The sequence below is a fragment of the Antechinus flavipes genome, chromosome 2 (genome assembly GCF_016432865.1).
Source record: "Antechinus flavipes isolate AdamAnt ecotype Samford, QLD, Australia chromosome 2, AdamAnt_v2, whole genome shotgun sequence".
Lineage (NCBI taxonomy): Eukaryota > Metazoa > Chordata > Mammalia > Dasyuromorphia > Dasyuridae > Antechinus > Antechinus flavipes.
The window spans coordinates 296,111,918-296,139,325 of record NC_067399.1 but is presented as its reverse complement, the minus strand read 5'-3'; the positions used below and the strand labels follow the sequence as shown (position 1 = coordinate 296,139,325).

The 27,408-nt window shown below is 31.9% G+C and overlaps 1 protein-coding gene across 5 annotated transcripts in view; it reads right to left on the bottom strand.

Moving 5' to 3' along the window:
* Positions 1-27,408, bottom strand: part of PPP4R4 (protein phosphatase 4 regulatory subunit 4) — a 130,067-nt gene that overhangs the window by 43,838 nt on the left and 58,821 nt on the right. For 2 of the 5 annotated variants that reach the window (XM_051977384.1, XM_051977385.1), the window contains 8 exons: positions 16,425-16,572; positions 15,859-15,932; positions 14,060-14,166; positions 13,223-13,330; positions 10,089-10,210; positions 3,013-3,135; positions 1,530-1,699; positions 1,132-1,251 (listed from right to left, as the gene is read on the bottom strand). In XM_051977384.1, coding sequence (XP_051833344.1) covers positions 1,132-1,251; positions 1,530-1,699; positions 3,013-3,135; positions 10,089-10,210; positions 13,223-13,330; positions 14,060-14,166; positions 15,859-15,932; positions 16,425-16,572 — 972 coding nt within the window. Of the gene's footprint in view, positions 1-1,131; positions 1,252-1,529; positions 1,700-3,012; positions 3,136-10,088; positions 10,211-13,222; positions 13,331-14,059; positions 14,167-15,858; positions 15,933-16,424; positions 16,573-19,505; positions 19,723-19,809; positions 19,933-27,408 lie in introns of those variants that run through there. The other 3 variants (XM_051977387.1, XM_051977386.1, XM_051977388.1) reach the window with 3 other exon arrangements.

Sequence of the window (27,408 nt, the reverse complement as noted above, 5' to 3'; positions counted from 1 at the left end):
ATATTGTCAAGATGAGCCCCACCAAGTCCTTGATCATCTTGAAGAAATATCAGATAAAGTACCCCTGATACTAGGCGTGAGAGTGGTTCGCAAAGTGACATATTCACATGAGATAGCCATTTATCACAGCCACAAAAGGATACCATTTATTAACATGAAACAGCCGATGGGCTAAATGCAATTTAATTAAGCAAGGCTAAATCCTATACAATTAAGCAATTATTTTGAGTGAAGCCAACCTTTAAAATCAGAGGGAAGAAGGAGATGGAAATAAGCGTGGGGTCTAGAGTATTAGGGAGGAGTTAGGGAAGGGCCTCATTGAAAGTGAACTTGAATCTGACTTAGGTGTGCTAATCAGACAGTCAGGCTTGGTCTAATTTTCTGACAATGGAGACAGAAGAGACTGATTAAAGTTCTTGTTCCACATCCCTCTCAGTGCTCTAAGAATAAACAGGGGAGCCAATCTGCCTTGGAGAGGAAGCTTCCTCATTTGGAAGCTCCCTTTACTATGAAATCACAGATTCTCTCCCTATCCTTAAATTTATTAATGGGAGATTGAGAGTGAGGTGAATAGGCCACTGATATATCCGGTTATATGATGCGGAGCAAAATCCTTCCCAAGAGTTCCCTAATGATCTAATTACAGGCCTAGTAAAAAAGCAACACCACCAAAAACTGATATTAATAGATATTGTGTGAGCACACTCAAAATAAAGATAAAATAGTGAGTCACTCAGTCCAGTACTTAAGAATTGAACATGAAAGAAGAACAGAAGGCAGGCTAGAGACCCTAAGTTAAGAAACACTTTAGGGAAGGAGTGTGAGGAAGTGGGTAGGTGTCAGCCTTGGAATAAGGAAAACCTGGCTTCAAATCCAGTCTCTGCCACACCCTATCTCCTGACAGTGAAATCATTTTAACTCTGGGTCTCTGGCCACTCTATAACACTATAAGGTGCTGTCCGTTACCTATATGCATTTCTGGAGTGAATTTACAAAGGAGCCCATGCTAACAATATCCCAGATAGGACTCAAAACAAAGATAAGGCAAAAAGTACAATTCTCACAAAAATCAGGTATTAATCTGTGTACAATCTGCATCAAATGAAAATTATATAAAATCCTTGGACTTACTTCATAGAAGCAAATAGCAATAGTGTGTCTCACTGGCACTTCAGGATCATGACAAAGGCAGAAGAATGTGGAATAAAGCTCCATATGAAAGTTCTTAGGATCCACAAAAATAATCATGGCCTGTTGAAAACAGGGAAAAGAAAGGAGACATATCAAAACTAAAAGGAAAATTAAGTTTTAATGGTTTTGAATTTGAAATAATATTTACACAGCCATCACTTCTTTGGAATCACATTAAGGTAGCAACAAAAAGAAATCTTTTTTCCCAGAATAGTCAGAGAGAGCAAAGAATAATATATGTAAACTATGGTAAGGAGTTTTAATAATATGTGTACAGATTTTTTTGCAAAAGTCATTAAAATGTATATTTCTTTTGATTGGAAAATGAATTAACTTACTGGAAAGTTGTAAGCACAGTTCTTTCGCACTGACGCATATCTCTTTTCCTGCTCTTGGTTTGGAGGTGGAATCTGATTATCATTATGCCCATTTTCCTGTTGTAAACCCAATGTGCAGAGTTTCTTATAAAACTCCAAGAATCTCAAGTGCTGATCTGGAGTCAAAATTCCTGAAAAATTAACAGGAATGCTGTTTCATTTTTAAATTAAAAACAAATGAGAAAAAGTAAAAAAAAAAAAAAAGAAGAAGAAGAAGACAAACAAATACAATAATCATAGTAGTGGTTGTAACAAGTTATAAAGAAAAAATGGCATGCTAAAAAATAGTGACTAAAAACACCTAAAGGATCATGTAAATTTATTTTTATTTAAAGAGTATAAACCCCTTAATGACAGCAAATATTTCTATAATTGTTATATCACATAAAATATTAAGGATAATTAATAAATGACCAATATTAGTAGTAATAATCCTATAATTTGGGAAAAGAGAAAGGGACTATGGGAAGGAGAGAGGGAGGTGAGCACTGCCAAGCTTTATACTCAGAGGGAGGTGAGCACTTAACTCTGCCAAGCTCTATACTCAGCTCAGGATATAAATGCAAGTATTGACAGTACTAGACCATAGGAGCTTAAATCTGATATTATATCCAAAAAATTCTGGACAACTCAAGGTAAAAATAAATGCATATCATCAAGCTTTGTTTAAGGAGAGATTGAAGTGTTATAACAAAGCCAAATTAATTTAATAATAAAATCACTTTTAAAAAGTAGTTTCTCCTAATTCCTCCATCTTTTATTTCCACAATTGATGGATACAATACTATTCTCAATGTCCATGTTATTATGAGAGAAGCAGAAGGGCTCAGTGGAAAAAACCCCAGTACTTGCAGTCCAGAAGCCTAGGAGCACATCTTTACTTCGATATCTACTTTAGAGGGTGTGCATTTTAGCATCCCTGTTTTTACATATAAGGGTCAGCAAGGTGAAATAACCTTTTTTTTTTTTTTTTCCTGAGGCAATTGGGGTTAATTGACTTGCCCAGGGTCACAACAGCCAGGAAATGATAAGTGTCTGAGACCACATTTGAACTTAGGTCCTCCTGACTTCAGGGCTGGTACTCTATCCAATGTGCCACTAAGCTGTCCCTTTGAAATAATAACCTTGTAAAACAGATACAAAAATCCATTCTTCCTACTTCACAGGGTTTTTGGGAGAGATGACTTATACAAAATGCTTCAGATTGTAAAGTGTAATGAAAATATGAGCCATTATTCTTATTCTTGCTTTTCTCATTAGATGGAGTTCAAATAGAAAATATCTTGGGACAAGTTCTTATGCTGCTTTTATTCTAAAAGGCCAGGGGAGGTGTAATTTCATTGAAATTACAAAATAATAACTCTAAATGTAATGTCTAAATAAAAGACATAAAAAATAAAAACTTTATTCTACTATTAAAATTCTTGTGATTATATCATCATACCATACAATCCGTGGCATAGTTTCCCTAAATGTAAAGATAAAGAAAGAAGAATCGTTTCATCTGTTTTGAAAGATTTTTCACAAAATGATTTTACTAAAGGAAGTATAGTTTGACTTCTGTCATCTGGAAAAAAAGAAACAAAATAAATGCTTTAAATTTACTTTTTCATGCATACTGAAAAATAAACAAGTTCAAGATTCATGAAGCAAACCACACTACTTTATATCCTGTAAGTCAGAAGAATTTCCAAAATATATATACCCTCTTTATTTCTAGGCACAATTTTACTTTAACCACTGCAAACATACGTTGATATTCTATTTTAAAGACAAGTCAGACAGGAGATTTTACAATGATTATAAATTATAATAATCAAAAATATCTATTTCTTGAAAAAAAAAACCTGAGGAGTTAGAAATAAAAGACATTTCTCTCCATGTCATGATCTTATGATCTTTTGGGAAAGACAACATATAAATTCATGAAAAACAGAATTGAATAAATGTCATGTTCTCCATGCAGCCTGACTGGATTTTTCCATTTGCTATTGAACTTTCTCTCCTGGGACTGTTTATGATATTTTGTCTATTCTTGTTTTATGTATCTTATCATGTGTTACTTTGTATTCTAGCTATCTGTATACTATCCCCTATTAAATAATATATTTTAACTGTCTTATCTAAATCCTGCATTGTCTTCAGGAACTAACTGTATTCTTTTCAGCTTAGACACATATATGGGCATTAAAAACCCTATTGTTCTTACTACAATTGGACCTCTTTATATATTTGCAATATTAGACAGTTATAAGTATAGAACTAACATAAAGGCTTGTTTTTCTTCTTCAAGGCTTTAGAGTAAATTTGGATTGAGGTTGAGTCAGTTATTTCATCGTGTTGCTTTCAAAACCATTTTTAGTTTTTCATCTTAGTTGTGGATTAAAGAGTACTAGACATTATTGCTTTTCTTTTGAAATCTTTATTACATTCTATATTTCCTTTTCTTTCCTTTAACAAGATGACATTGTTTAAGTTTTCTGCTGTGTCTTTTAGCTAAATATTGGTGTAATCTTTCAATGTCTAATGCCTTTCTTAAAGGTCTTAATAAGTTTTTCTTTTTATTTTAAAAATTCTGAGCATGAAAATATGAAATTAAATTATCATTTCCATTAACAAAATAAAACAGAAAAGGATGACTTCACATGAAACCATGAAACTCTATTTCTTTAAAGAATTCAGTAATTCAGGATGTAATTTTCAAAGTTGCCCTGTTTACATTTTCTTCTGGTCTTATGTCAGTTTTCTTTTGTGCATATTAAAAAAAATTGCTTCAATGCACCTTCTTTTCTTTCTTTTTTTCTTCTTGACAAACCTACTGCTAATCGTCTTTAATAATTTTCTCAAGCTATTTTTGCTATAATTATATATGATGTCTATCCCCAGGAATACTCCTAAATAGTTCCAGTTTTTCCTCTTATGTGCCTTTCCATGACAACTATTTAGGCATGTATTACTGTGTGCAGGTCTTAAAATATTTTTATGCTCTTGTCAAATATCAAAGGAGATGGTTATAGCATCTATAATCTCTAATTCTATAAACTATAACATATATCATATTTTAAAAATTATTCTGTTTTTTGTACAGCTGGTTTATTGGCTGATTCACACCATCAAACTCAGGACTTTTTGAAATTCCATTTTACAATAATTCATTTTTCTCAAAATCATTTGAGACTTCATCATTACTTTTACCATCCATTATCAATCAGGTAGCAATTCTGGAGTTTATGTTAAGTATTTATTTTCAATGTTTTCAAATTCTTCAGCTTTTTCTTTTTCCATCTGAGTAATTCCTCAGTTTCATTAATTTCTATTTCACCTATGCAAGCAAAGGAATGAAGCTATTTCTTACATGAAGCTGCACTCATCTGTAATATATTGTGACATAAAAGATTGTTATGTCTGAGAATAAATTGACAAGAAATATGATGTCTTTGCCTATCATTGATAAAAATCTGTTTCTGACTTTGTTCTAGTACACAATTAAGAATCTTGAACTCTTCAGTCCAATTCATGTCTACTGGTGGTTTGTCTGATTTAGAGGTCACTATCAAAGCATTTCTGGCAGGGAAGATGTTGCTTATTCTAATATATCTTGATTTCCTATAGTACCAGAACTCAAAATAAGGCCATGTGCTCTGCTATCTTCTATGTTAAGCATAGGATCAGCCAGCAACCCTACAGTAACTTAACTATTTTTTAGATTCAGAGAAACAGCTACATCTAAGTGGTTGGTGGGTAGGGTAGGATGAGCAGTGTATATGTATGTGGATCCAATCAGTGGTAAGTAGGCTAATTTCAGGATTTCTCCCAGGTTTTTACCCAAATCGGAGTAGTCTTTGATATTCAATAGTCTGGCTATCTTTTCCTTACTTTGCCTGTTGCTCCCCCTTATGACATGGATAACAGGTTGGGCTTTGAGGGGATAATAGTTATTATTATTTTTACTGATGAACTACATTGCTCTTATAGATCACTGTATCACATATCTTTTTATGATGTACTCACACAGTTATTCTCGACTTCGCTTTTATGTGACATCACAGAATCTCAGAATTAAAAGTAATTCTACAAACCAGCTAATTTAATCTGCATCTGAGTAGAATAGCGACCTCCTCTGCACTATAAGGTACTATTCTAAATTTGTCTTTCTTGCACTCTACTGTTAGTTGCCTTTATTATTTTTATTATCTACTATATTATAAATTACATGAGGACAATGACTATGTGATATATAACTTGTACAACTTTCTTAGAGCGAGAATAATTCTCTGTATGTAGAGATTTATATTTATTTAATAAATAAATTATTTAATATTTATGTATTTAATATTTACTTAATTAATCTTCATTTTTTCTTACTTTTGGTATTGTCAAACTTTCTTTGATTTACTCAAGAATACACTTAAAACAAAGTTAACTATATACAAGTTGACTCATATTTCTATACCTACTGGTCCTGCCACAATGTCTGAAATTCCTTTGGCAAGATCTTAAAAGCTGTGATCTAAAGGCAGATGCTAATTAAGAGGGAAACTGCACTACAATATTATTGATCAGTTCAGATGTTAAGGATGATTAATTTTTAATTTTTAAAAACCAGGAATCAATTATCTGAAATATTAAACAGAGTGTGAGATACACTAGATATATTTTAATAATGGAGGATGATTAGAATATGAGATTGGGCATCCAGAATATCTAAGGGGATGGAAAGGAAGAAAGGTCAAATAAGGAAAGAAAGAAAGAAAGAAAGAAAGAAGAAAGAAGGAAGGAAGGAAGGAAGGAAGGAAGGAAGGAAGGAAGGAAGGAAGGAAGGAAGGAAGAAGAAGGAAGGAAGGAAGGAAGGAAGGAAGGAAGGAAAGAAGAAGGAAGGAAGGAAAGAAGAAAGGAAGGAAGGAAGGAAAGAAGGAAAGAAGAAAGGAAGGAAGGAAGGAAAGAAGGAAAGAAGAAAGGAAGGAAGGAAGGAAAGAAGGAAAGAAGAAAGGAAGGAAGGAAAGAAGAAAGGAAGGAAGGAAGGAAGGAAGGAAGAAGAAAGGAAGGAAGGAAAGAAGAAAGGAAGGAAGGAAGGAAAGAAGGAAAGAAGAAAGGAAGGAAGGAAAGAAGAAAGGAAGGAAGAAAGGAAAGAAGAAAGGAAGGAAGGAAGGAAGGAAGGAAGGAAGGAAGGAAAGAGAAGGAGGGAGGGAGGAAAGGAGAAAGGAAGGAAGGAAGCAAATATTTATAAAATATTATGTGCAAAACACTGTCCTAAGTGCTTGGGATACAAATAGAAAAATAAATTTACTAGAAAAAACAAAAAAAGGCCTATACCTAAGAGAATATCCTAAGTCTATGAACTAATTGTTGTTCAGTCATTTTTCAGTTATGTCTGACTCTGTGCTCTTCCACAATGTGCTATCAATACTGTCTTTCTTATATACATGTTTCTTGTAAGTAATCCTTATACATGCTCACTTTTGATTGTAATATGCATTTATAGGAGAAAATGATCCATATTAATTGGAGGAACATTTTGTTGTTTCTCTTCTTACTATTTATATATTTATTAAGTGTCTTTCCTTTGAGGCAAATGTTTTCTGGATGATTAGAGAAAAAATAAGCATGTCAATGGATTCTTATGAGTTATGGTTTTGAATAAATGATGACTCATAAAAGAAAGGGAGTTGCTTCCTGGGATGATGGCTATGGGGGCTGAGCTGGTAGTAGGACCTGAGGATTATGGGAGAGCTCCTCTTTTAGGGGTTCTTGGATATGCCTGCTGGACAGAGTCAATTATTCAGAAGTTAGTGGCAAGGAAAGTATTCCTTTCTCCATGGTGACTGCTCCCCTCATTGACAGCTCTGGCCTAGAAGCAGAGCCAATGGTCTTTGGAAGACTGTTATTCCCAAGATTCTTGGGTCAGGATATTGGACTACCTCCATCCTAATTTGAAGAGAGAGGACAATGAAGATAGTGGCCATGGCAGTGGTTAAATTGTCTGGTACATACCACCTCTAGTCTCTGACTCATGGTGACTTGTTGTTTCAGATAGGCTGGCCTGCCTATTCCAATGGTGACAGTTAGAAGAAGACTGATACAGAAAAGATGAGGTATAGCAAAGACAAGTCTCATGTTTTTCGCAATTTTGTAAAAAAAAAAAAAGTCAACTCAGGGGCTGGTCATTTCAAGCATTCAATGAAAAGCAAAATATAAGAAACTTTAATCTTAATTTCACCCATCAAAAGTTAAAAACGAGTTTAATTTAACAAAACAAAGCAGGAAAAATGCAAACACAAAATCCAAGGCACATTCATAGCTAAATCAGGTGATCTGTTTTACACTGATTATCATCAGTCAGCTCCTTATGCTCATTACAAGCCATTAGACAAAATAGTTAATTGTCAAGCATTAGTTATTAACAGATCCAGAGAAACCACCTGTTAATTTAAATAAAGTTATTTTCTATATATCAAACATGATTTCAAATTAAGAAAACAGGTGCTTTTCAGTGAGGAAAACTTTTCTTTATTTTAAAATAAGCTGCTTTGATCTGAGCTACTTTGACTATTCTGCCCATCATTTTCTCTAAAGCAAGGCAACTTACTATTGTTGAGAACTTTAAAAATAAAAGGGGGAAAAAGCCATTTTTTTACATAGCTAAAATTTTTACATAAAATTCTTAAGTTCAAAGTACTATCCTAATAAAAGCTATATTTCCACTTTGTAAAATTCAGTCTTACTCCAATTTTGGCTGCTAAGACTTTATAATCAACCATCAACAAGAAAAGCATGTGAGGGGAAATTGGGAAGGCAATCCTGGTAGTACTTCATTTCTATATAGACATTATATATTTAAAATAAAATTGACTTTTGTTTCATTGGAAATCAGTAAAGCAGCTGAATAGATGTAGCTAAATTAAAGCTGTGTTTAAACTAACTTCCTTAATATTTCAGTATTCCCATTTGAAGAGGCAGGGTTTGGACTATGATTTCATTAGTACATAGGGCTAGTGTCTGAGGAGAGACATTAGAAGCCAGATCTTCCTGGATCTTTATTTGCTACACCATGGCTATCTCTACAACAACCAAATAAAAGTAATTGCAAATGAGACAGATTAAGGACCTGGAAATAATATGCCTACTATAATTAATCATTGTTATTGTATCCTCTTCTTTTCCTTAATTCTCTTTGAGAGCTTACATTCAGTTAACACTTCATAATGCTTGGATGAACTGTCTTATTACTGATATCTGTCATATTGATCTGCCTATCAACTGTCTTCTCCTTGACTTTTTTATGTAAAGAAAGCTATGGCTTAATATTTATAAATACAAAATGGAACACCTACAGTAAAACTGTAGTGAGGCAAAGCTTTTTGGGTTTCACTCTTGTAGTCTTCCTGTATGCTTTATGAAACTGGCTTTGCATACTATATGCTATTCATGTTCTTGATAGGATGACTAGTAGTAGCCCAGGCAGTGAAACACCACTGACAGTGGCAGTAAAGCCTGCATCCATTGCTGTCAACACTGACAACATTACAAAATGTGCCACTATTAATGAATAGATGCAGTCTTGGGTCAAAAACCATAAGCTTTTCTTTTGAAGACAAGGCATGAGAGTACTGACAATGATAGGTAGCATGGTTAATTCCATAAGCAGAATCTTCCATATTTTCAGTACATTTCACTAGTTTCCATGGAATCTGCAAATGAGCACATCTTTTTCTTTTTCTTTTTAAAAAAATTTTTCCAAGATGAGATTATGCTTTGACATCATGTCATATGACTTAGGATGTAGGTGAAAATAGTGGAACTTACAATGGATAAAAATGAAAATGAAAAAGCAGAAAGTAGCATAAAGATAGAACTACACTGAAAACAATTATTTTTTAATTAAACACTTTCACTGGTTCACAATCAGTGAATCATTATATTTCTGTATATCATAATTATTTGAATTTTCACATCAAAATAACTAGTCAACTTCTTCATTGGTCATATAAACATTTGCTATATGTTTGTGCATGTGCTTTACACACACACACACACACACACACACACACACACACACAAAACATATAAATGATGTAAAGCTGAAAGCAGTAAACTTATGACAAGTTCCACCAATGTCAAGGGAAATAAAGGGCATGCAATCTAGTAGAAAGACCTTTAGATTCAGAATTATAAAACATAGGTTTCAGTTCTACTCCTATCACTACTTCCTAGGTCTGGATTTTGGTAAATTAATTTGAGCCTCTGAATCCTCATCTATAAAATAGGGATAATAAAACTTGCATTTATTTCAAAGGATTATTGTGAGATTCACATAAAACACTTTGAAAAGACTATTTTAAAAAGATAGTGTATTACATGTAGTACCAAATAAGATGAAGGAATATTGATGTTTTACCCATTTGGAGAGTTGAGAATAATCTAATATTCAAATATGTTATTACTTATACCATATAAGGAAAAACAAGTATGTATGTAGATACACAGAAGCAATTATATATGCATGCAAACAAAAGGATTTACCTGCATCAAACATTTCAAGCAGATTAACTAAAGTTTCAAATGCTGCAAGTCTTACACTGCTGCTCTCATCTCTAGCTAGTTCTATTAATTCAGGAAGCACAACACTTTTGGTTAGTTCTGTCCTGCACAACAACAACAAAGGATAAAGACATGGTTTGTACAACAATTTTTAATTAAATGGAAAAAATAACATCAAAAATAGGAAAACATCAGCTAAAGGATTTGGTATGTATTCAAATTTTTACAAATCATTAGGAATTAAGAGTAGGCAATGAGGAAAGAAAAGTATCACTTTTTGCAAATAATATGATGGTATATATTCAGGGCATCGACTAAAAAACTACTAGAAACAATTAGCCATGCTGGCTCTAGTTGCAGGATACAAAATAGAGCTACATAAACCTTTGGCATTTCTATATCTTACCAACAAAACCCAGTAGCAAGAAATAGAGAAATGCCAGATTTTTACAAATCAGTTCTAATTATTCATGTTTATCTGTAGAGAGCTTAACAGCTGAGTCGATATTGAACTTTATTTATTACAGACTAAAGAGGACTGCTTTCATTATAAGAAAAGTTCAGAAAAAAGATATTGACTATAGTGATTTATTAATAATTGTAAATGGAAGATGCCAAACAGAATTTCCATATATAAACGTCAGAGAAATTATTCTCAAAAATCTAAATCACCAGAAAAAAATTTTCTGCCTAAAGAAATAATAATACATGAAATTAGAGTCCACAAAACAGATAGATGCACAACAGAAATAGTTTTAGACTAGAATGATAATTATAAGCACAAAGAATTCTTATTCATCATCTTAATTTTGGCTTCTATTTTTTCATCATCATCAAATGTTATTGCTATGACTATCTTGTGCAACATGAACAGTGAATGTTAAACCTTTGGTTATGTCTGGGTTCCTTGTTTATAAGATGGCATGAGTCATAATTGTACATAATATCAAATGAGAGAATCAAAGATACTTAATGAAAAGTGTGGGATATACTGAAAAATTCAAGTTATAACTAAAGCAAGGTGTGAGACTGTATTTACAGGATAGCAAACAAACGCTTTTTGAACAAATAATTCAACTTAATAAGGGAACAGGTTTTCCATTTGTTGTTTTTTGTTTTTTAAAATCTGAGTAGGGGGTTATTACAAGGAAAAATATGATAATATACTTGGAATCAGTAGTCTCATATAGATTTTATAAACATGAATTTTGCAACACAATATAATAAGGAAAACACTGGCTTTGAAATGAGGAGACCTGGGTTGAATTCTAGCTCTACTATCTATTACCTATAAGGCCTCAAACAAATCACTTTACTTTTTAGGCTTTTAATTTCCTGATATATAAAATGAAGGAAGTTTGGAATACATGATGTATAAAAATCCTTAAATAATTTGGACTTGTGAAATTCCTTAATTCTTCAACAAAATAAGCAAATATTGTATAATTTTATGATAAAAAATTTAATCTTTTAGAAAGTTGTTTATTAACTGGAATTGTAATACAACAAAGATGATTATAAGGAACACATTTTTTAATTAAAGATGTAATTTCTTCATGATACCTATGATGAAAACCAAGAAAACAACTCTACATTTTAAAATAGGCTTCTATAGATTTGTTAATTTCCAGCTATCATGTTTGATTGTTTTTCCTTGTGATTTCTCCCACTTTATGGGAAACCAATTAGAACTTGATACTGTACTTTCAATAGCACAAGAAAACTCTGTAGTAGATAAATGTAGACAAAACTAGAAACTGATCTATAAAATGAATTTTAACATGTTTTAAATCTCATTAGATATTTTATATTCCTATTTTTGAAGTTTAGTTCTTAGTTAATGATCCTAAAAATTCTCAGTAAGTAGTTGAAAAATGAAAATATAATATGGAAAATTGAGATGAGGTAACAAGCTATGTCACCAATAGAGACTAGAAGTCCTCAAGCTTTTTAAATAGGGGGCCAGCTCACTGTCCCTCAGACTGTTGGAGGGCCAGACTATAGTAAAAACAAAAACTTCATTTTGTGGTCCTTTAAATAAAGAAACTTCATAGTATCTTTTTGCCCTATAAAGTACTCTAAGTAATTATTCTATTCTGGAATTTATTAGAACACTCTTACAAGTATGATACAGAGCCATACCAAATCCACTCAAAGACAAAGAACACCCAAAACTTTTCCTAGTCTAGAAATTTTTCAAGAAATAAAAAGAAACAAAACCAGAAAACAAAAAGAAAATACAGGAAAAAAGGCAAATGGTTTTTTACTCCCAATGTCCTTAACTATATTAGAAAGGACTAAAGAAAAGGCTTTGGACCACACAAAGACACTTTTGGCTTTTAGTATTTGTTCAGAATTAGTTCTCTTAGTTGGTTTTTAAGGTATGCTTTACCCTTCTTTCTTTACAGCTTACAATAAGAGATGAAGAGACTAATTTTTGTCATGATCTATTTTTCTAAAGGATAAGAGAATTGGCTGTCTTATGCTAATACCCTATAGAAGTATATAGTATACATACAATATAAGTCCCATATACAAATAGGGTGAGAATTCCAAGAAAGATAGCTTAAGTCTAGGGTTTTTAGGAAAAGATTAAAAAAAAAGTTTAAAAAGTAGTGGAAAATACCATAGTTTGCTATAATAATGGCCCGTCATAGGCAGTAACTCTTCCTGGATTCAGGAACTAACTAACTAAGTGAGGCTGTTTTAGAGAAAACCTTCTGGGTAGATGGTGAGGATGTAGAATATTATAACATAGCACTAATTTCAAATCCTATCCTCAATACATTTTAAATGACTGAGGTTTTTTTGTTTTGTTTTATTTTTTATTTTTGGCAAATCAATTAGGGTCACACAGCTAGGAAGTGTTAAGTGTCTGAGGCTAGATTTGGATTCAGGTCCTCCTGACTTCAGGGCTGGTGCTCTATCTACTGTGCTACCTACCTGTCCCTTTTGTTTTAATTTTCAAAACAGCACATATAACAAGCGGGAGGAAAGAATAATTCCCATTATTTCACTAGTAGGAGTCCTTATAATAACATAATTTCTTATAGCATGGAGGCAGAAAGTGGTTGTATGACAATGATAGAAAAAAAACTTTTTAAAAGCATGCTTACCCTATACCGTGAGCTATAATGTCTAACTGTCGACACATACAAGATCGAACTTCATATTCTACATCTTGGCAGAGGGATTTCACCAGAGGAAGTATTTCTCTTTTAATGCTGAAGGGAAAAAAAGACATATGAATGAATGTAATTTTTAATATGATGTTCAAAAAAGTTAGTTTTATAAATGAAATTGTTTAAACAGCAGTTATGAATAGTATCATTTGCCTATGAACAACACAGAAAGTAGAATTAACATTTGTAATGATTAACTTTGTAAATAGCAACTAAAAATAAGAAAGCAAGGTTGCCAGATCATGATGTCCAAATAATCATGCTAGCATCTTATTCTTTCCAGTTGATCTGTCTGCATTATCCAGACCATATCATAATTTTAAAAAATATTATGTTACATATTCAAAGCCTATCACAAACATAAATTGTGCAGAATGGTATAGGTGAGTTACATGAAAAATATTTATAATGAGAGAATAACTTCTTTATGACATTATCTACCAATTTGAAAACTTCACAATGATGTTATCTCATCTTTAGGAATATAATTATAAAGACTACAATGCAAAAAAAGAATAATTTTTAAATAGCCATAATATCTGGAAAGAATAAAATATAAATGAATCATACATATTTTGTCTAATACGTATTATACAAAATTTATATTAAAATGTAATGCATGGTAAACCTATGAAATTTAAAACATCTATATTTTTACACACTTATTCTAAAATAACAAAAACATATTCTTCTGAGATAATTAGTAACATAGATAATCTATATTACTTAACTATTAAAATTATCATCTAAAGTTCATACACAAATACTTACATATGGGCTTCAAATTTGTTGGCCAATTTTCCTAAAAGTTTACAGCTAACTAAACGAGACTGGAGTGTTTGGGATAATTGTGCCTTGGAAACAAGTGGGTTCAAAATCTAGAAAGAAAAAAAAAGGAAAGAAATATAGTGCTATATTTCACATAGTGCTATAGTATCTGTAATTTATTTCAGATGCTCTTTTCAATAGTTTTAATAAGTGTTCTATATATTTCCCTTTTTCATCTTCAGAGTCACAATAATTAACAGTCCAAATTTCAACTTGTACTACACACTGGCAAATAACAAGAGAAAAGCACTTGTGCTCTTGGCTATTACAGCAGATACTATATATAATACATTTTATAATTACTCAATATTTTCTTTCAGTATCTATAATAAAAAGGTTAAAAAATTATGATTCTTCACATAGAATGAGCACATTTAAAATTAAGGACTATTTTAAGAAAAAGTTCATTTTTATACCTGTAGTTAATGGCAAGGAATTAGAATTATGGCCATGAGAAATGTCTGCAATGATTTATGTGTTCTGGGATACAGTCAAACAAACTTCCAAAAGAAAGGTGACTAGGTAATATATTATCTTTAAAATATTTCCTCCATTTAAATTTTATATGCACTTAAAATTATAAAGATTGCAGCTTAAAACTTGTTACAATATAAGTAATTCTCTGTCACAGGAACACAGAATCACACCTTGACAAAGTGCTATAAATGTGTCTATATTAAAAATAAATTATTTTTGAGAAGGGACACCATTTGTAGTGAAAAGAACCTTGGGCTGAGATTGAGATGTGTGTTCTAGTACCAACTCTACCACTGTGCAGTTGGAGGTCTCACTATATTTCTCTGGGCCTCAGCTTCCTCATCTACAGGTCCATGACCCTATAAAAGGATGGCTGATGATGGTAATGCAAGAGCCTAACAAGTATTTGGAAGAACCCTACACAGACAATGGTGATAAATATGGATACAAATAAAATACAAACAATAACATATTTGCTTAGCATTTAACTTATGCAAACGTAGCTTTGGAGCTGAGAGGTCCCTCACTGATATGTGAGGAAACTGAGATCAGTTAGAAGGTCATGGACAAGTCAGCTCTCTGAGCATCAGTTTCTTCCTCTAAGAATGCAGGAGCTGGACTCGATGACCTCTGAGGTCCCATTCTCCTCTAGAGCTAGGATCCTTGAAGACCTAGAGAAGACTTGCCTGGGCTCACGTGGGCTAAGTGGCTGAGGAAGGGTAGCAGCCCAGGTCTTTTGACTCCAAATCCACTGTACTATGCTACTTCTTCTAGAATGATGTTATTGCTATTTCAGGGTAAATATGAATTGTATTTCCACTTCTGAATGTTAATATTACATTCAAAGATCCAAAAACACAAATAAGCTCTTCTAAATGATATCAAAAATTTTTTTGCACGTGGAGAATTACCTGGCTTTTTGGCATCGTGCACCTAGGCATTAACTTCATGTCACTGAATTATTCCAAGCATTCTGACATTTTAAAGCAGTCATAAACTAGAGCACTAACAAAAGTTGGTTTTGTGACAAGAAAGGGAAAATGGGTCAAATAAAACCTTTCTCTTTATTCATTGAACTGTGATGAGGAAATATTCCCAACTGTATTTGGGGCTATAATAATTTTCCTATTTATAAAAACATTGTTTATAGATATTATTTAAAGACTGAAAAAGGAAAGTTATTTATTGCAAAAGAACAAACACATTTTCTACTTTTCTATTAAACTCAGAGATGAAAGCATTAACAATATTAAGGGAAAAAATACCTCATGTCTTAAGGTTTCTTTTGGCAAAGATTCTATTACTGATAGAAGAGTTTCCAGCCATGCATTACTGACACCTGTTAAACATACATATAACAAGTTACTTCAGTTATCAATCATCAAATTAGCTTCAACTTAGTATATTAATATTTATAATAATTTTAAGGATAAAAATTAGAAAAATAACATTTTAGTATCTTTCCTCATTTTTGTTTCAATCAATATTTTTTAAAATGATTGCTAGTTTCAAACAAAGATTTTTAAAACTATTTTGTCATTTTTGTCTTCAAATAAAATCATCTCTATTTGCTATAAAGAATAAATAAAACCAGTTTTATTTTTTTAAAGAATGCAGGAAATTAACTTATGAGATAGTAACAGATTTTCAGTTTTGTAAAGATACTAGATTTTTATCCATTATATCTGAGGAAGTCATAGTGCTTTAAATTACACTATCCTTTAGAAAAATGATATCACTTAATTATTATAAATAGTTATTTTGGCTACAAATTATCTCATATAGCCTATATATAAAGAATAAAAAACATTCACAGAAATAGTCACCTGACCTGTATCCCTGTGCTCCACATGCTGTAGAATGATATGTAGGAATGAGTGGGAATAATTTTGAATTGACACTGATTCCTCTTGTAGAATAGTCAAAAATGAAGCTGCAGCAGTTAATTGCATTTCCACTCCTGCAACATGCAGGACTTCCTGTATAACCATAAAGAGTAAGGATGCTATTTATTCATAGTACAGATAAGAAATGGTTTAAAATACTAATTAGTAGTATAGGAATCAGACAAGCCTTTCTGATATACAGAAATAAACATGATCTTTGCTTCTAATTATTACTTTCTTTAAGAAAGCTATTTGCTAACCAACTAATATTTATTTGATTCAATTAAGCTTTTAAAAATATAAAAAGCTCTCAGGGATGATATTACAGAGAAATTAAAGTGATAGTTTAAATAAAGATGTAAGGAAAACATAAATGTTTAAGCACATTAAGGAATGTATGTATTTTTTTCCTGTAATACAGTTTTTTCATCTATATAATGGATGTCATCCAATTTAATTCAAAAAAGGGCATGACTTACCAACCAACATACATTTCACCTATATTATGCTTGTGAAATAAAAATGCAAAATGCAACACTGGGAAAGGATCTATATTTTTCTTATAATCAGTTGACAGGATTATAAATAAGAAAGGTACAAAAAAGAATATAGAAGTTGCAAGAGTTAGTTATTTTAACTAAATGACCAAGCTTTTTTCCCCCTTTTTTCTATTTCATTAGATATGTTTAATAAGTCCATGAATTCTCAAAAGTCAAAATTATCATTACATTTATTTTCATATATTAAAATAAAAATTCCTTTATAGATAAAAAATAATGTATACACTTTAAGGTTGGATTTACTCAGTAGTATAATAATGTAATATGAGAGGTACAGTAACACTGGCTCTGTCTAGATAGTGTGCTGAATAAAAAACTTAGAGCTATAATGGATTTTACAGATCATACAGTATAACCCATCACTTTATCAATAAGGAAACCAAGGCCCAGGAAGATGATTTGTCCAAGATAAGATCACACAGTTAATAAGCAACAGAACTAGGGTTAGTCCTTATTTCACTAAAGTGACCTGTCTAGTCAAGGAGGCCACGCATTGCAAGTTGAAGGTCATGGTTATATGGATTCTGAAGAGTGATATAGTCAAGAGTAGTTTCCTGGAGAGACGATGGTCAGACAAATAAGACCATGATTCTGACATCTGCTTATTCCCTCTATTGCTAATATTTGGACTTCTTGTTGTAGCCATTCTCCATGACTTTGGAGACTGTGGAAAATCAGAGTTAAAAAATTTTTAAATTGACTATTTTTAATTATAATAACCAATTTAATTTTAATTTAAAAATTAATATCTAGAGAAGTGTTTGGGCACTAGATGATGCTTTTATAATACAGTCATTAACATATATTAAGAAGGCCAAAATATTTTAGTAATGTGCGTTTATCTTAACTTACTCTTTCACTTTAAGTATTTATCAAATGTTCTTAGCTTTTCATCCATACTTTCCATAAATGTCTTGAAGCTATGACCTTTGCAAAGATTTTCTTTTACATTGAAGACTGGGGAAGGGGAAAGTAGATTGAGGAAATAAATATGGAGGTTAATATATAATCATAGATTCATAGATTCAGAAGTAGAAGGAACTTAAGAAATTATTGAGTGCAGTCTCTTTATTTTACAAATAAGGAAACTGAGGCTCAGAGTTTAAGGGATTTACCCATGGTGTGCCACAACTTTTAAGTATGAGAGGCAGAATTTGAACCCAGATTTTCCTAACTATACATCTAACAATCTATATACTAGGTCATGCTTGAAGAAATGAAGGGAAGAAGCTTCCCTTACCATAACCCCACCACCCCACCAGGAAACTATTAGATGTTACTTCAGAATTTATGCAATTATTCTGATGATTTAACATAGGATCTTGTCTATGTGGGGCCAATGTTTCTGTATTTCTCATTGAACATTTATTATACAACTCTATACAAATCAAGAGTGATTTGAAAGGACACTTAAGTGAATATTATAGTGCCTACCAAAATGTTTGGTATAGTGAAAATAAGTATTTGTGGATTTGTTTTTTAAAAAAGCTATTGCAAAAATAATCCCTCATTTTAAAGGAAAAAAATCAGACATTCCTACAGTCAGTACTTGTACCCCAAAATAACCTAAATAATTTTTACTATAACTGTTTTTTTAAACTATTATTTTCTGGAATCTGCACCTTTTGTTATATAAGTTCTATTCCCAATTTCCCTGGGAAACCATACTGAGCCTATAGTATAGACTATTCAACTTATATTTTACTTTCTATTATTTACCCACATTTAAAAAAAACCAAATCCAAATGACTAATTAAACTGTTTGTGATTTTTTTTCTTTATGGCCATAATAACTAAATTACCCAAGAAAAATATTTCACTTTTGGCTAACATGAGAGCAATAAAATTAGATCTAGTTTCCTATAGAGCCCCAGATGGTAATATTTAGAAATCTAGAAGTATCCTCTAAAGAGATAAAGGAGCTATGGGACATTTTAACAGAAGCTTTTGTATACTATATTCCCAGATAACCAAACTACTATTAAACAAACAAACAAACCCAACCAAAAAAAAATCCGAAAGTCTTTGGCCATAAGTGGTTGGTTTAAAAAAACAACAACAACAACAAAAACAAAACCAATTTCACTAAGTAGTTATTAAAGCCCTTTAAATGTTCTAGGCCACAAAGAACACTTAGAAGGGATAGGTGCATGATTTAAAGTACAAGCTGCAACTAATATCTAAGTGTAATCCCCTTCACTGTTTTAACAGCAAACATTACTTTGGACTGACAATGATGGACGGATTAAATTAGTATGGCCAGTATATAAATACATCACTTATAGATCTCAGAAGACAAAACTTTAATTTTTTTTTGAAACAGAAAAGACTTTAAATGCAGTTCTAAAATAAGGAGTAATGGCTATAATGTAGAGTTCTAGTTCATTATGGTCTGCTGTTGTAACTTCCAAGAGTTGTAAATCTGTCCCCATTAGAAGGTAATGAAAAAATTCTTGGGTTTCATACTTATGCAAACTTTATGTAAAAGAAGAAAGTCTGAAGCTTTCCAACTTCATATCTTCATACTGGGTATCTTAGTCTTGATTCGCCTGAGGAAACACTCCCCCACCTAATTTGCTTTAATTTTCGAAAAATCCTCAAGAGTTATCTGGATTTGGATTTGTCTCTTGCTGTGCTGACTTCAACATCTGGGGCTGTCCACTGTTAAGAAACCAGCACAGACTAAGAGATTGTATCACTACTGAAAAAGCAACTGATTTCTATGCTAACATTCTTTGAAAAATAATGAAAATAAAAATTCAATACTTACCAATTAAAAGAACAGCTCCAAATGAGTGTTCTCCTCCACAGAGCCACAAACTCTGGATAAACATATGTGAGATCCACATTCTCTGGACAAATAAGTGTGCCTCCTCATGGAACTCAGAAGACACTGAAAAGTAAATTCCTCTATTGCTTAAATGCATGCCTTGATGCCTACATTGAGAATTGAATTGTTCCTTTTATATAAAAATGTGGCTGGGGTCTCCATTTCATTTTCACAAACATAGGTCATTTGGAAATAAGCCATAATGTCAAACCAATTCATGATTTACTGTTCCAAGCAAACAGAAAAACTCCATATTCAAAAAAAAAAAAAAGAGGAATATGTATTAATAAGTAACAATTAAACATAGAAGTGGTTAAATTAAATTCTGATTTCATTTTCAATCAGCATGAATGATCCTTCAGGTCCAACTAAAAAAGTATTTTGAATAATAAATACTATTGATGGCTTGCAGAAACACAACAATCTCTAATGAAATAGCTTTTATATCAATCAGGATCACTCAGCTTTTTAAAATAAAATTGTTAGATAATTGTGAAAAAAAAAAACAACTTTAGGTTTGAAATGAAAACCAAATCTCTGACCCCAAGGCCTCAGTGAATATAAAGTATAGAAGAAGGATTGTATAAAAAGTTAGTCACAATGATACCTGAAAAGAGCAAATAAGTCCTAAAGTCAAATCTCACCACACATTTCAGTAGCTATACTCCTTTATCCATGAGACCTATAGTTCACTAAAGTCAGGATAGTCCTTATAACAAATATAAACATGAATTATCATGTCCTTGAAAACCATAATTTCAATAACAGAATACTATATATATTTAATTTCAGAGATAATTTTTGAAGGATCTAAGTCTTGGAATTTTAATAACTATTGAAAAATAACGTAGAATAAAATTATCTCACTTTGAAAACATAACATTTTTTAAAAGAAGTGATAAAACAATATAATCAGAATATCTATTAAGGTCCCTTAAAAAATATGGCAGTTCCATTATCTTCTCTCCCTCCCATTACTGACTTGCCACATTAATCACAATCATTTTAAAAGAACTTGAAAATCAAAGAGGAAATTAGAGATAATTAAAAGTTTAGTGTTTGCTGAGTTACATGCATAAATTATCTTTAAATCAATGTTTTGTTCATTATGAAGATTCATGAAGCCCTTTAAGGGATTGCATCTGTATAATATATTTTGTAACCAGAGTAACATTAAGAGACAATGCATTACTTTCATTCAACAATTCATTTATCAATGACCTATCGTGTAAACCCAATGCTACACTTGGGTGTTTTGTGGTATATGAAAGAAGTAAAATCCCCAAACACTGCCCTTGAACTAATTCTCTAGTTTTGATTAAGAATCTAATATTATAACATGCACTACTAACTCCTCCAAATCACCCATCTCTTTATAATAATTCCAAAATGGTGATGGAGAAAAACCCAAGAGGAGCTTTTTGACTGAATAAAAATCTGAATCAATAATTTGTTTAGCCAATACACAAAATGGTAAATAAAAAAGCTTAAAACACATTAAATATCACCATCAGAATAATTATTTCCAAGTATCTAAAATTCAAAGAACATAAATATGGAAAAATGTAGAAACCTGTACTTCATTTACTGTATCATTTTGTTGTGTTTCAAATACATTCTGAAATTTCCTAGTACAAAAATAATTTCTTTAAAAATATTTTTAGAAACAAACACTTAAAAGAATAATTTAATATTGGATGAAAACCTAAGAGAACTAGGTTTTAATTTTAGTTTTGTTTTTAATCAGCTGAATCACCTTAGTAATACAACTTCTCTGCATGCAATCAACTAACAACTTCTCTCTATTTAAAAAAATTCTTCATCAAAAAAATAAAGTTAGGACACATGATCTCTACCTTCCAGTTCTATGAAGCCTGCTCTAGAGACAACAGCCATGATCGTTTACTTGGCTGACAACAAACATTTATTGAATGCATTTGTGTACAGAGGGTATGAGCTAGATGTAATGGAAATGACAAGGATAACTACAGACAGCATATGTACAGACTTATATGGATTTTCATAGTAGGAGTATATGAGAATTTCCACATTTTCTTTCAATTTTGAAACTTGTATTTCCCCTGGCAATTCATATGTAACACAAGAGAGTACCTTTAAAAGTTTCTTTGTTCCTTTGTAGAATAGCCTTTCATGTCCAGTTTTCTCTTTTATCTATACACAAAAGACTCAAAGACTTAAGAGGTCCTGTGAATAAAGTAGCAAGATGGGAAATGTGTAATATCTTAGAAAGAAAAATAGAGAAAAGTTAAGAAGTTCATAAAAGCTAAATATTTGGGTGATGCTTTGAGACCTTCAACAGTAAGGGCTAGCTTCTGTTTGCATTGGACCTTTTGAAGTAATTGCTAATGCATACAATCTCTCCCTTCCTCACCCCCCTTTTCTTTCTCTCTCTCTCTCTCTCTCTCTCTCTCTCTCTCTCTCTCTCTCTCTCTCTCTCTCTCTCTCTCTCTCTCTTCTCCTCTCCTCTCTTTTCTCTTCTCTCTCTCTCTCCTCTCCTTTCTCTCTCTCTCTGTTCCTCTCTCTCCCTCCCTCTCTCTCTCTCCTCTCCTCTCTCTTTCTCTCTCTCTTCTCTCTCTCTCTCTCTCTCTCTCTGTCTCTCTCTCTCCTCCCCTTTCTCTCTCTCTCTCCTCTCATCTCTCTGTTCCTCTCTCTCTCTCTCTCTGTTCCTCCCTCTCTCTCTCTATTCCTCTCTCTCTCTCTCTTTCCTCTCTCTCTCTCCTCTCTCCTCTCTCTCTTTCTCTCTCCTTTTTTTTCTCTCTCTCTCTCCTCTCTCTCTCTCTCCTCTCCTCTCTCTTTCTCTCTCTCTGTCTACCTGTCTCTCTCTGACTTTCTCTCTCTCCTCTCTGTCTTTGTCTCTGTCTCTCTGATTTTCTCTCTTTCCTCTCTCTGTCTCTCTGGCTTTCTCTCTGTCTCTTTTTCTCATCAGTAACTGATTTGGATCAAAAGCTATTTTCTTCTACCTGAAACTAGATGCAGGAATTTTAGAGTTTATAAGGCACACAAAGATTTTTGCAAACAGTGACTCTGCTAATGAGAAATGGCTCATGATTTGCAAGATAGTTTGTCATAAATTGCTTGCTGCATTGATGCTAGATAGTTTAGTAATCTGGTGATTAAGAATGCAGAATTTCTGAAGAATTCTAGGCACATCTCTGTCCTCTCCCTCTTCTCTGCTGACAGTATAAAAAAGTTCTCAGAGGACAGTCTGAGGATCCCAAGTGCCTTCAGAGGTTTTGAGAACACTAGAGCAACATATGATATTACCAAATCCTTGCTGTTCATCCGTTTGAAAATAACAATTAGTAAAAAGACCCAACAAAGACTCGAGCATCCTAAAATGGGGACAGTGCCCACAAATATTCTCAAAATGGATAGAGCCTTGCTTCTATACTCCTGGTGGGCTATCCATAGTAAAAACCAAGAGCTTTTTTGTACTGACCTAATTAGTACAACAGCAACACTTGGTGACAACTGAAAGTCTGCATTAATTTCTGTAAATTTTTTTCTTTTATTTTGTTGCTGCTGTTTTTATAGAGATAAATCAAATGAATTATCTAAAATCTATCTTGTCATATAGTGGTATGGGTTAAAAGTATTAAGAAATTATACCAATAATTAAAAATCATCTGTATCTATGACATTTGCTCCAGTTATTTCAACAAAATATTTTCATTTAAATTCAAAATATCACTATATCAGATCTATTTTTATGGTGATTATTCTGCATGGAAAAATAAGATCTAACATACATGGTGGATTAGGGCTTCTTATATCTCTGTAAATTTTATAATATGCACAGATTGAAGATTAAACAATCAATAAGCATTATTAAATGCTCACAATGTGTCACCCTTTGCTAGGTTCTGGGATATATAAGTGGACTTTTGTCCCTGTCCTCAAGAAGTTGATGTTCTATTAAGGAGGTAAAATAAATCTGGGGTGTTGTGACAAGGGAAGGGTGCTTTGGCCTACACAGTGTCAAAGAAGTTAGCTGGCAGAGTATCCTTTAGTCATTTTTCTCTGAGAAAAAAAGGTAAAAAGCATGGTGGGGGGAAAAAGGAACAGAGGTAGAGAAGCGTATAAGCAAGAAACCCTTGCTGCCTAGGCCTTGGAGTGGATGACTGGCTAAGCTGATAGTGTGGTGGAGATGGAGGTGAGGGGAGGAAGGGTCTTGGAGTCTAGTGTTGTCTAGGTAAAGGATTTTAAAGGATTGATTCATCTTGGAACCTGAGAACAATGAGGCCAAAGAAAATAAATGATCTGACCAGATATTAGATAGAATTAGAATCCTCTCCCTTCTCAAATTACTTTTTATTACTTTGTACGTACTTTGGACATATGTATACACATATATTTGTGTATACACACACACACACACACACATATGTATGTTGTATTTCCCCCAGTCACTCATGTAAGCTCTTTGAAGGCAGAGACTATTTCGTTTTTGTTACTTTTCTTCTATTTTGTTAGAAATGTTGATAATTGATCCAGCAAGACAATGGTCTGACTAGAGAGAGACAGTTGACTCCTGCATGATTTCAGGAATTCAGAAAAAATAAAAATGAGAAAATATGGCATGGTAGAAATTGCAATAAAGATAATAAAGATGGGGAAAGCAACTGGATTAATCCAAATAAACACAAATAATGTCTACCCTTATCAATGTCTTAACTTTCAAAACATTAAGGGGTTAATTTTCAGGATATCTGAAAGGGGGAGGGACATCATATGACAGAATATTATTGACCAAAAAAATCTGACCAAGAAAGTAAAAATAAATAATAACTACCAACTGTCTTACCTACTTAACTATTTCTACATAATCCTCATTAGAATAGTCAACATACTTATTGAGGGCATCCCTAATGAAAATATGGGGAAAAAAAAAACAAGTCTTCATTAAAAAATACTATTGAATAGCAGGCTACATTCTTTACAATAATATAATTGACTGAAAGCTTCCAAGAATTTAAGATATTATATTTTATGTTTGCTATAATAAAAGCCATTTAGTTCATTAGAATACAATGTTAACAGGTCCTCTTCTAACAGTATTTTGTGTGATATTTAAGATATAAGATTTCTTAAAAGAAGCAGCAACAAAGAATTTTATTCAATGGCTTTCTGATCATTGTCAAATAAGGCATAATATTTAATATGTACTTATTACACTGTATTCTTACAGATTAAATAAAAATATTGTGATCTTACTACACACTTCAATGTTAATAATAACCCTTATTTGTCTTCTCTCCTGTTACAGCTTGTCTATTTCTTCTTTCTAATCTTACTGTTTCCTATATGTTGGCACCACTTAATTTTTTTTCTATAGACAAAGTAATACTAAATATACAAAAAATTATCAAATACATACTATGCCCAAAGTTCTGTGCTAAGTTCAAAAATCCTAAATAAACATTAGCTAGAAAACTATACAACATATTACAAAGATTATATGTTGTGACCAAATGGGATTTATACCAAGAATGCAGGAATATTTGACCAAAAGAAAACTATTAACATTATTAACCATATCAATAAGAAAAATAAAGAAAAATCAAATAATTCTATTGATATAGAAAAAGCTTTTTAATAAAATGCCATATACATTCCTATTAAAAATATTTGAAAGCATAGGTAAAAATGGATTTTTCCTTAAAATAAGAATTATCTACTTTATAAGTATTATTTATAATGGACATAATCCAGAAGCTTTCCCAATAGCATAAGGAGTGAAACAAGTAAGCCCATTATCACCAGTATCATTCAATACTGTACTAGAAATGCTAGCAATAGCATTAAGAGAATAAAAAGAAACTGAAGGAATAAGAATGAGCAATGAGTTAATAAAACTATCTCTTCGTAGACAATATAATGATTCTAGAAATTCAACTAAAAATGTAAGATGAAACAATTAGGTGAAACTGTACCAAAAAAGTAAGATATAAAAAGCCTACATAAATCATCAACATTTCTTTATCTCAACAACAAAATCCTACAAGAAGAAATAGTAAGAAATAGCCCATTTAAAATAGGTGTAACATCCCCAACTGATAAACCAGTCAAAGAATATGAACAGGCAGTTTTCAAATGAAGAAATTAAATCTTTAATCATATGAAAAAATGCCTTAAATTACTATAGACTAGAGAAATGCAAATTAAAACAACTCTGAGGTACCATCTCATACCTATCAAATCAGCTAAAATTATAGAAAAGGAAAATGATAAATGCTGAAGATGTGGGAAAACTGGAACATAAATACATTATTGGAGGAGCCGCGAACTGACCCAACCATTCTGGAGAACAATTTATAGCTTTTTCTTTTTCAAAGAATTTGAAATTGAGAAGAAATTTGGGAAATTACCCATCATTTGGGGAATGGCTGAAAAAGTTGTGGTATTTGAATGTAATAGAATACTAGTGTACTACAAGAAATGATGAACTGGTGGATTTTTAAAAATCTGGAAAGACTTACATAAACTGATGCTTACTGAAGTGAGTAGAACCAGGAGAACAATGTATATACACCAACAGTAAGATTATGTGAGAATCAACTATGATAGACTTAGATCTTCTCAGCAATGCAATGATTCAGGATAATTCAAAAAGACTCATAATGGAAAAAGCTATTTACATCCAGACAAAAAACCATGGAGTTTGAATGCAGATTAAAGCATATACTATTTCTACTTTTTCTTTCTTTCTTATGGTTTTTCCCTTTTTGTTCTGATTTTTATTTCACAACATGACTAATTTTTAAATGTTTAATATGATTGTACGTATATTACTTGTACCAGATTGCTTGCTGTTTTGGAAAAGGAGGAGTAGAAGGGGAAAAATTTGGAACTCAAAATCTTTTAAATTTTGAAAACTAAGCTGAACTAAAATAAAATAAAGTAAAATAGCTGTAATAGTATAAAATACCCGGAAGTATATCTGCTAGGCACACACCTAGGAACTACATTAAAATAATTAAAAATATTTTTCATATAAATAAAATCAGATTTAAATAACTGGAAAAATATTAATTCAGGGATGGGTAGAGTCAATGTAATAAAACTGATAATTCTATCTAAACAAATCTAATCCAATGCCATCTCAATAAAATTTTCAAAAAGTCATTTTATTGAGCTAGAAAAAATAACAAAATTCAAGTGGAAGGACAAAAGGTCAAGAAATCAAAGGAATCAATAAAAAAAAATTTAAAGGAAGGAAGTTTAGCAGTACCAGATATTAAATTATAAGGCAGCAATTATTTGGCAGTAACCAAAACTATCTGATACTAGCTAAAAAATAGAAAGATAAGTGGAACAGAGTAGATATATAATGCACAATAGTACAAATATAAAAATTTAAGCTTTTGGGAAAAGAATTCACTATTTGGTAAAAAATATTGGGAAAATTTGAAAATCTGGAAGAACTTGGGATACAGACCAATATCTTCTACCATATAGCAAGACAAGGCTTGGAATGTAAACATGATCTTGATATAAAGGGAAACAGAAGAAAATTTA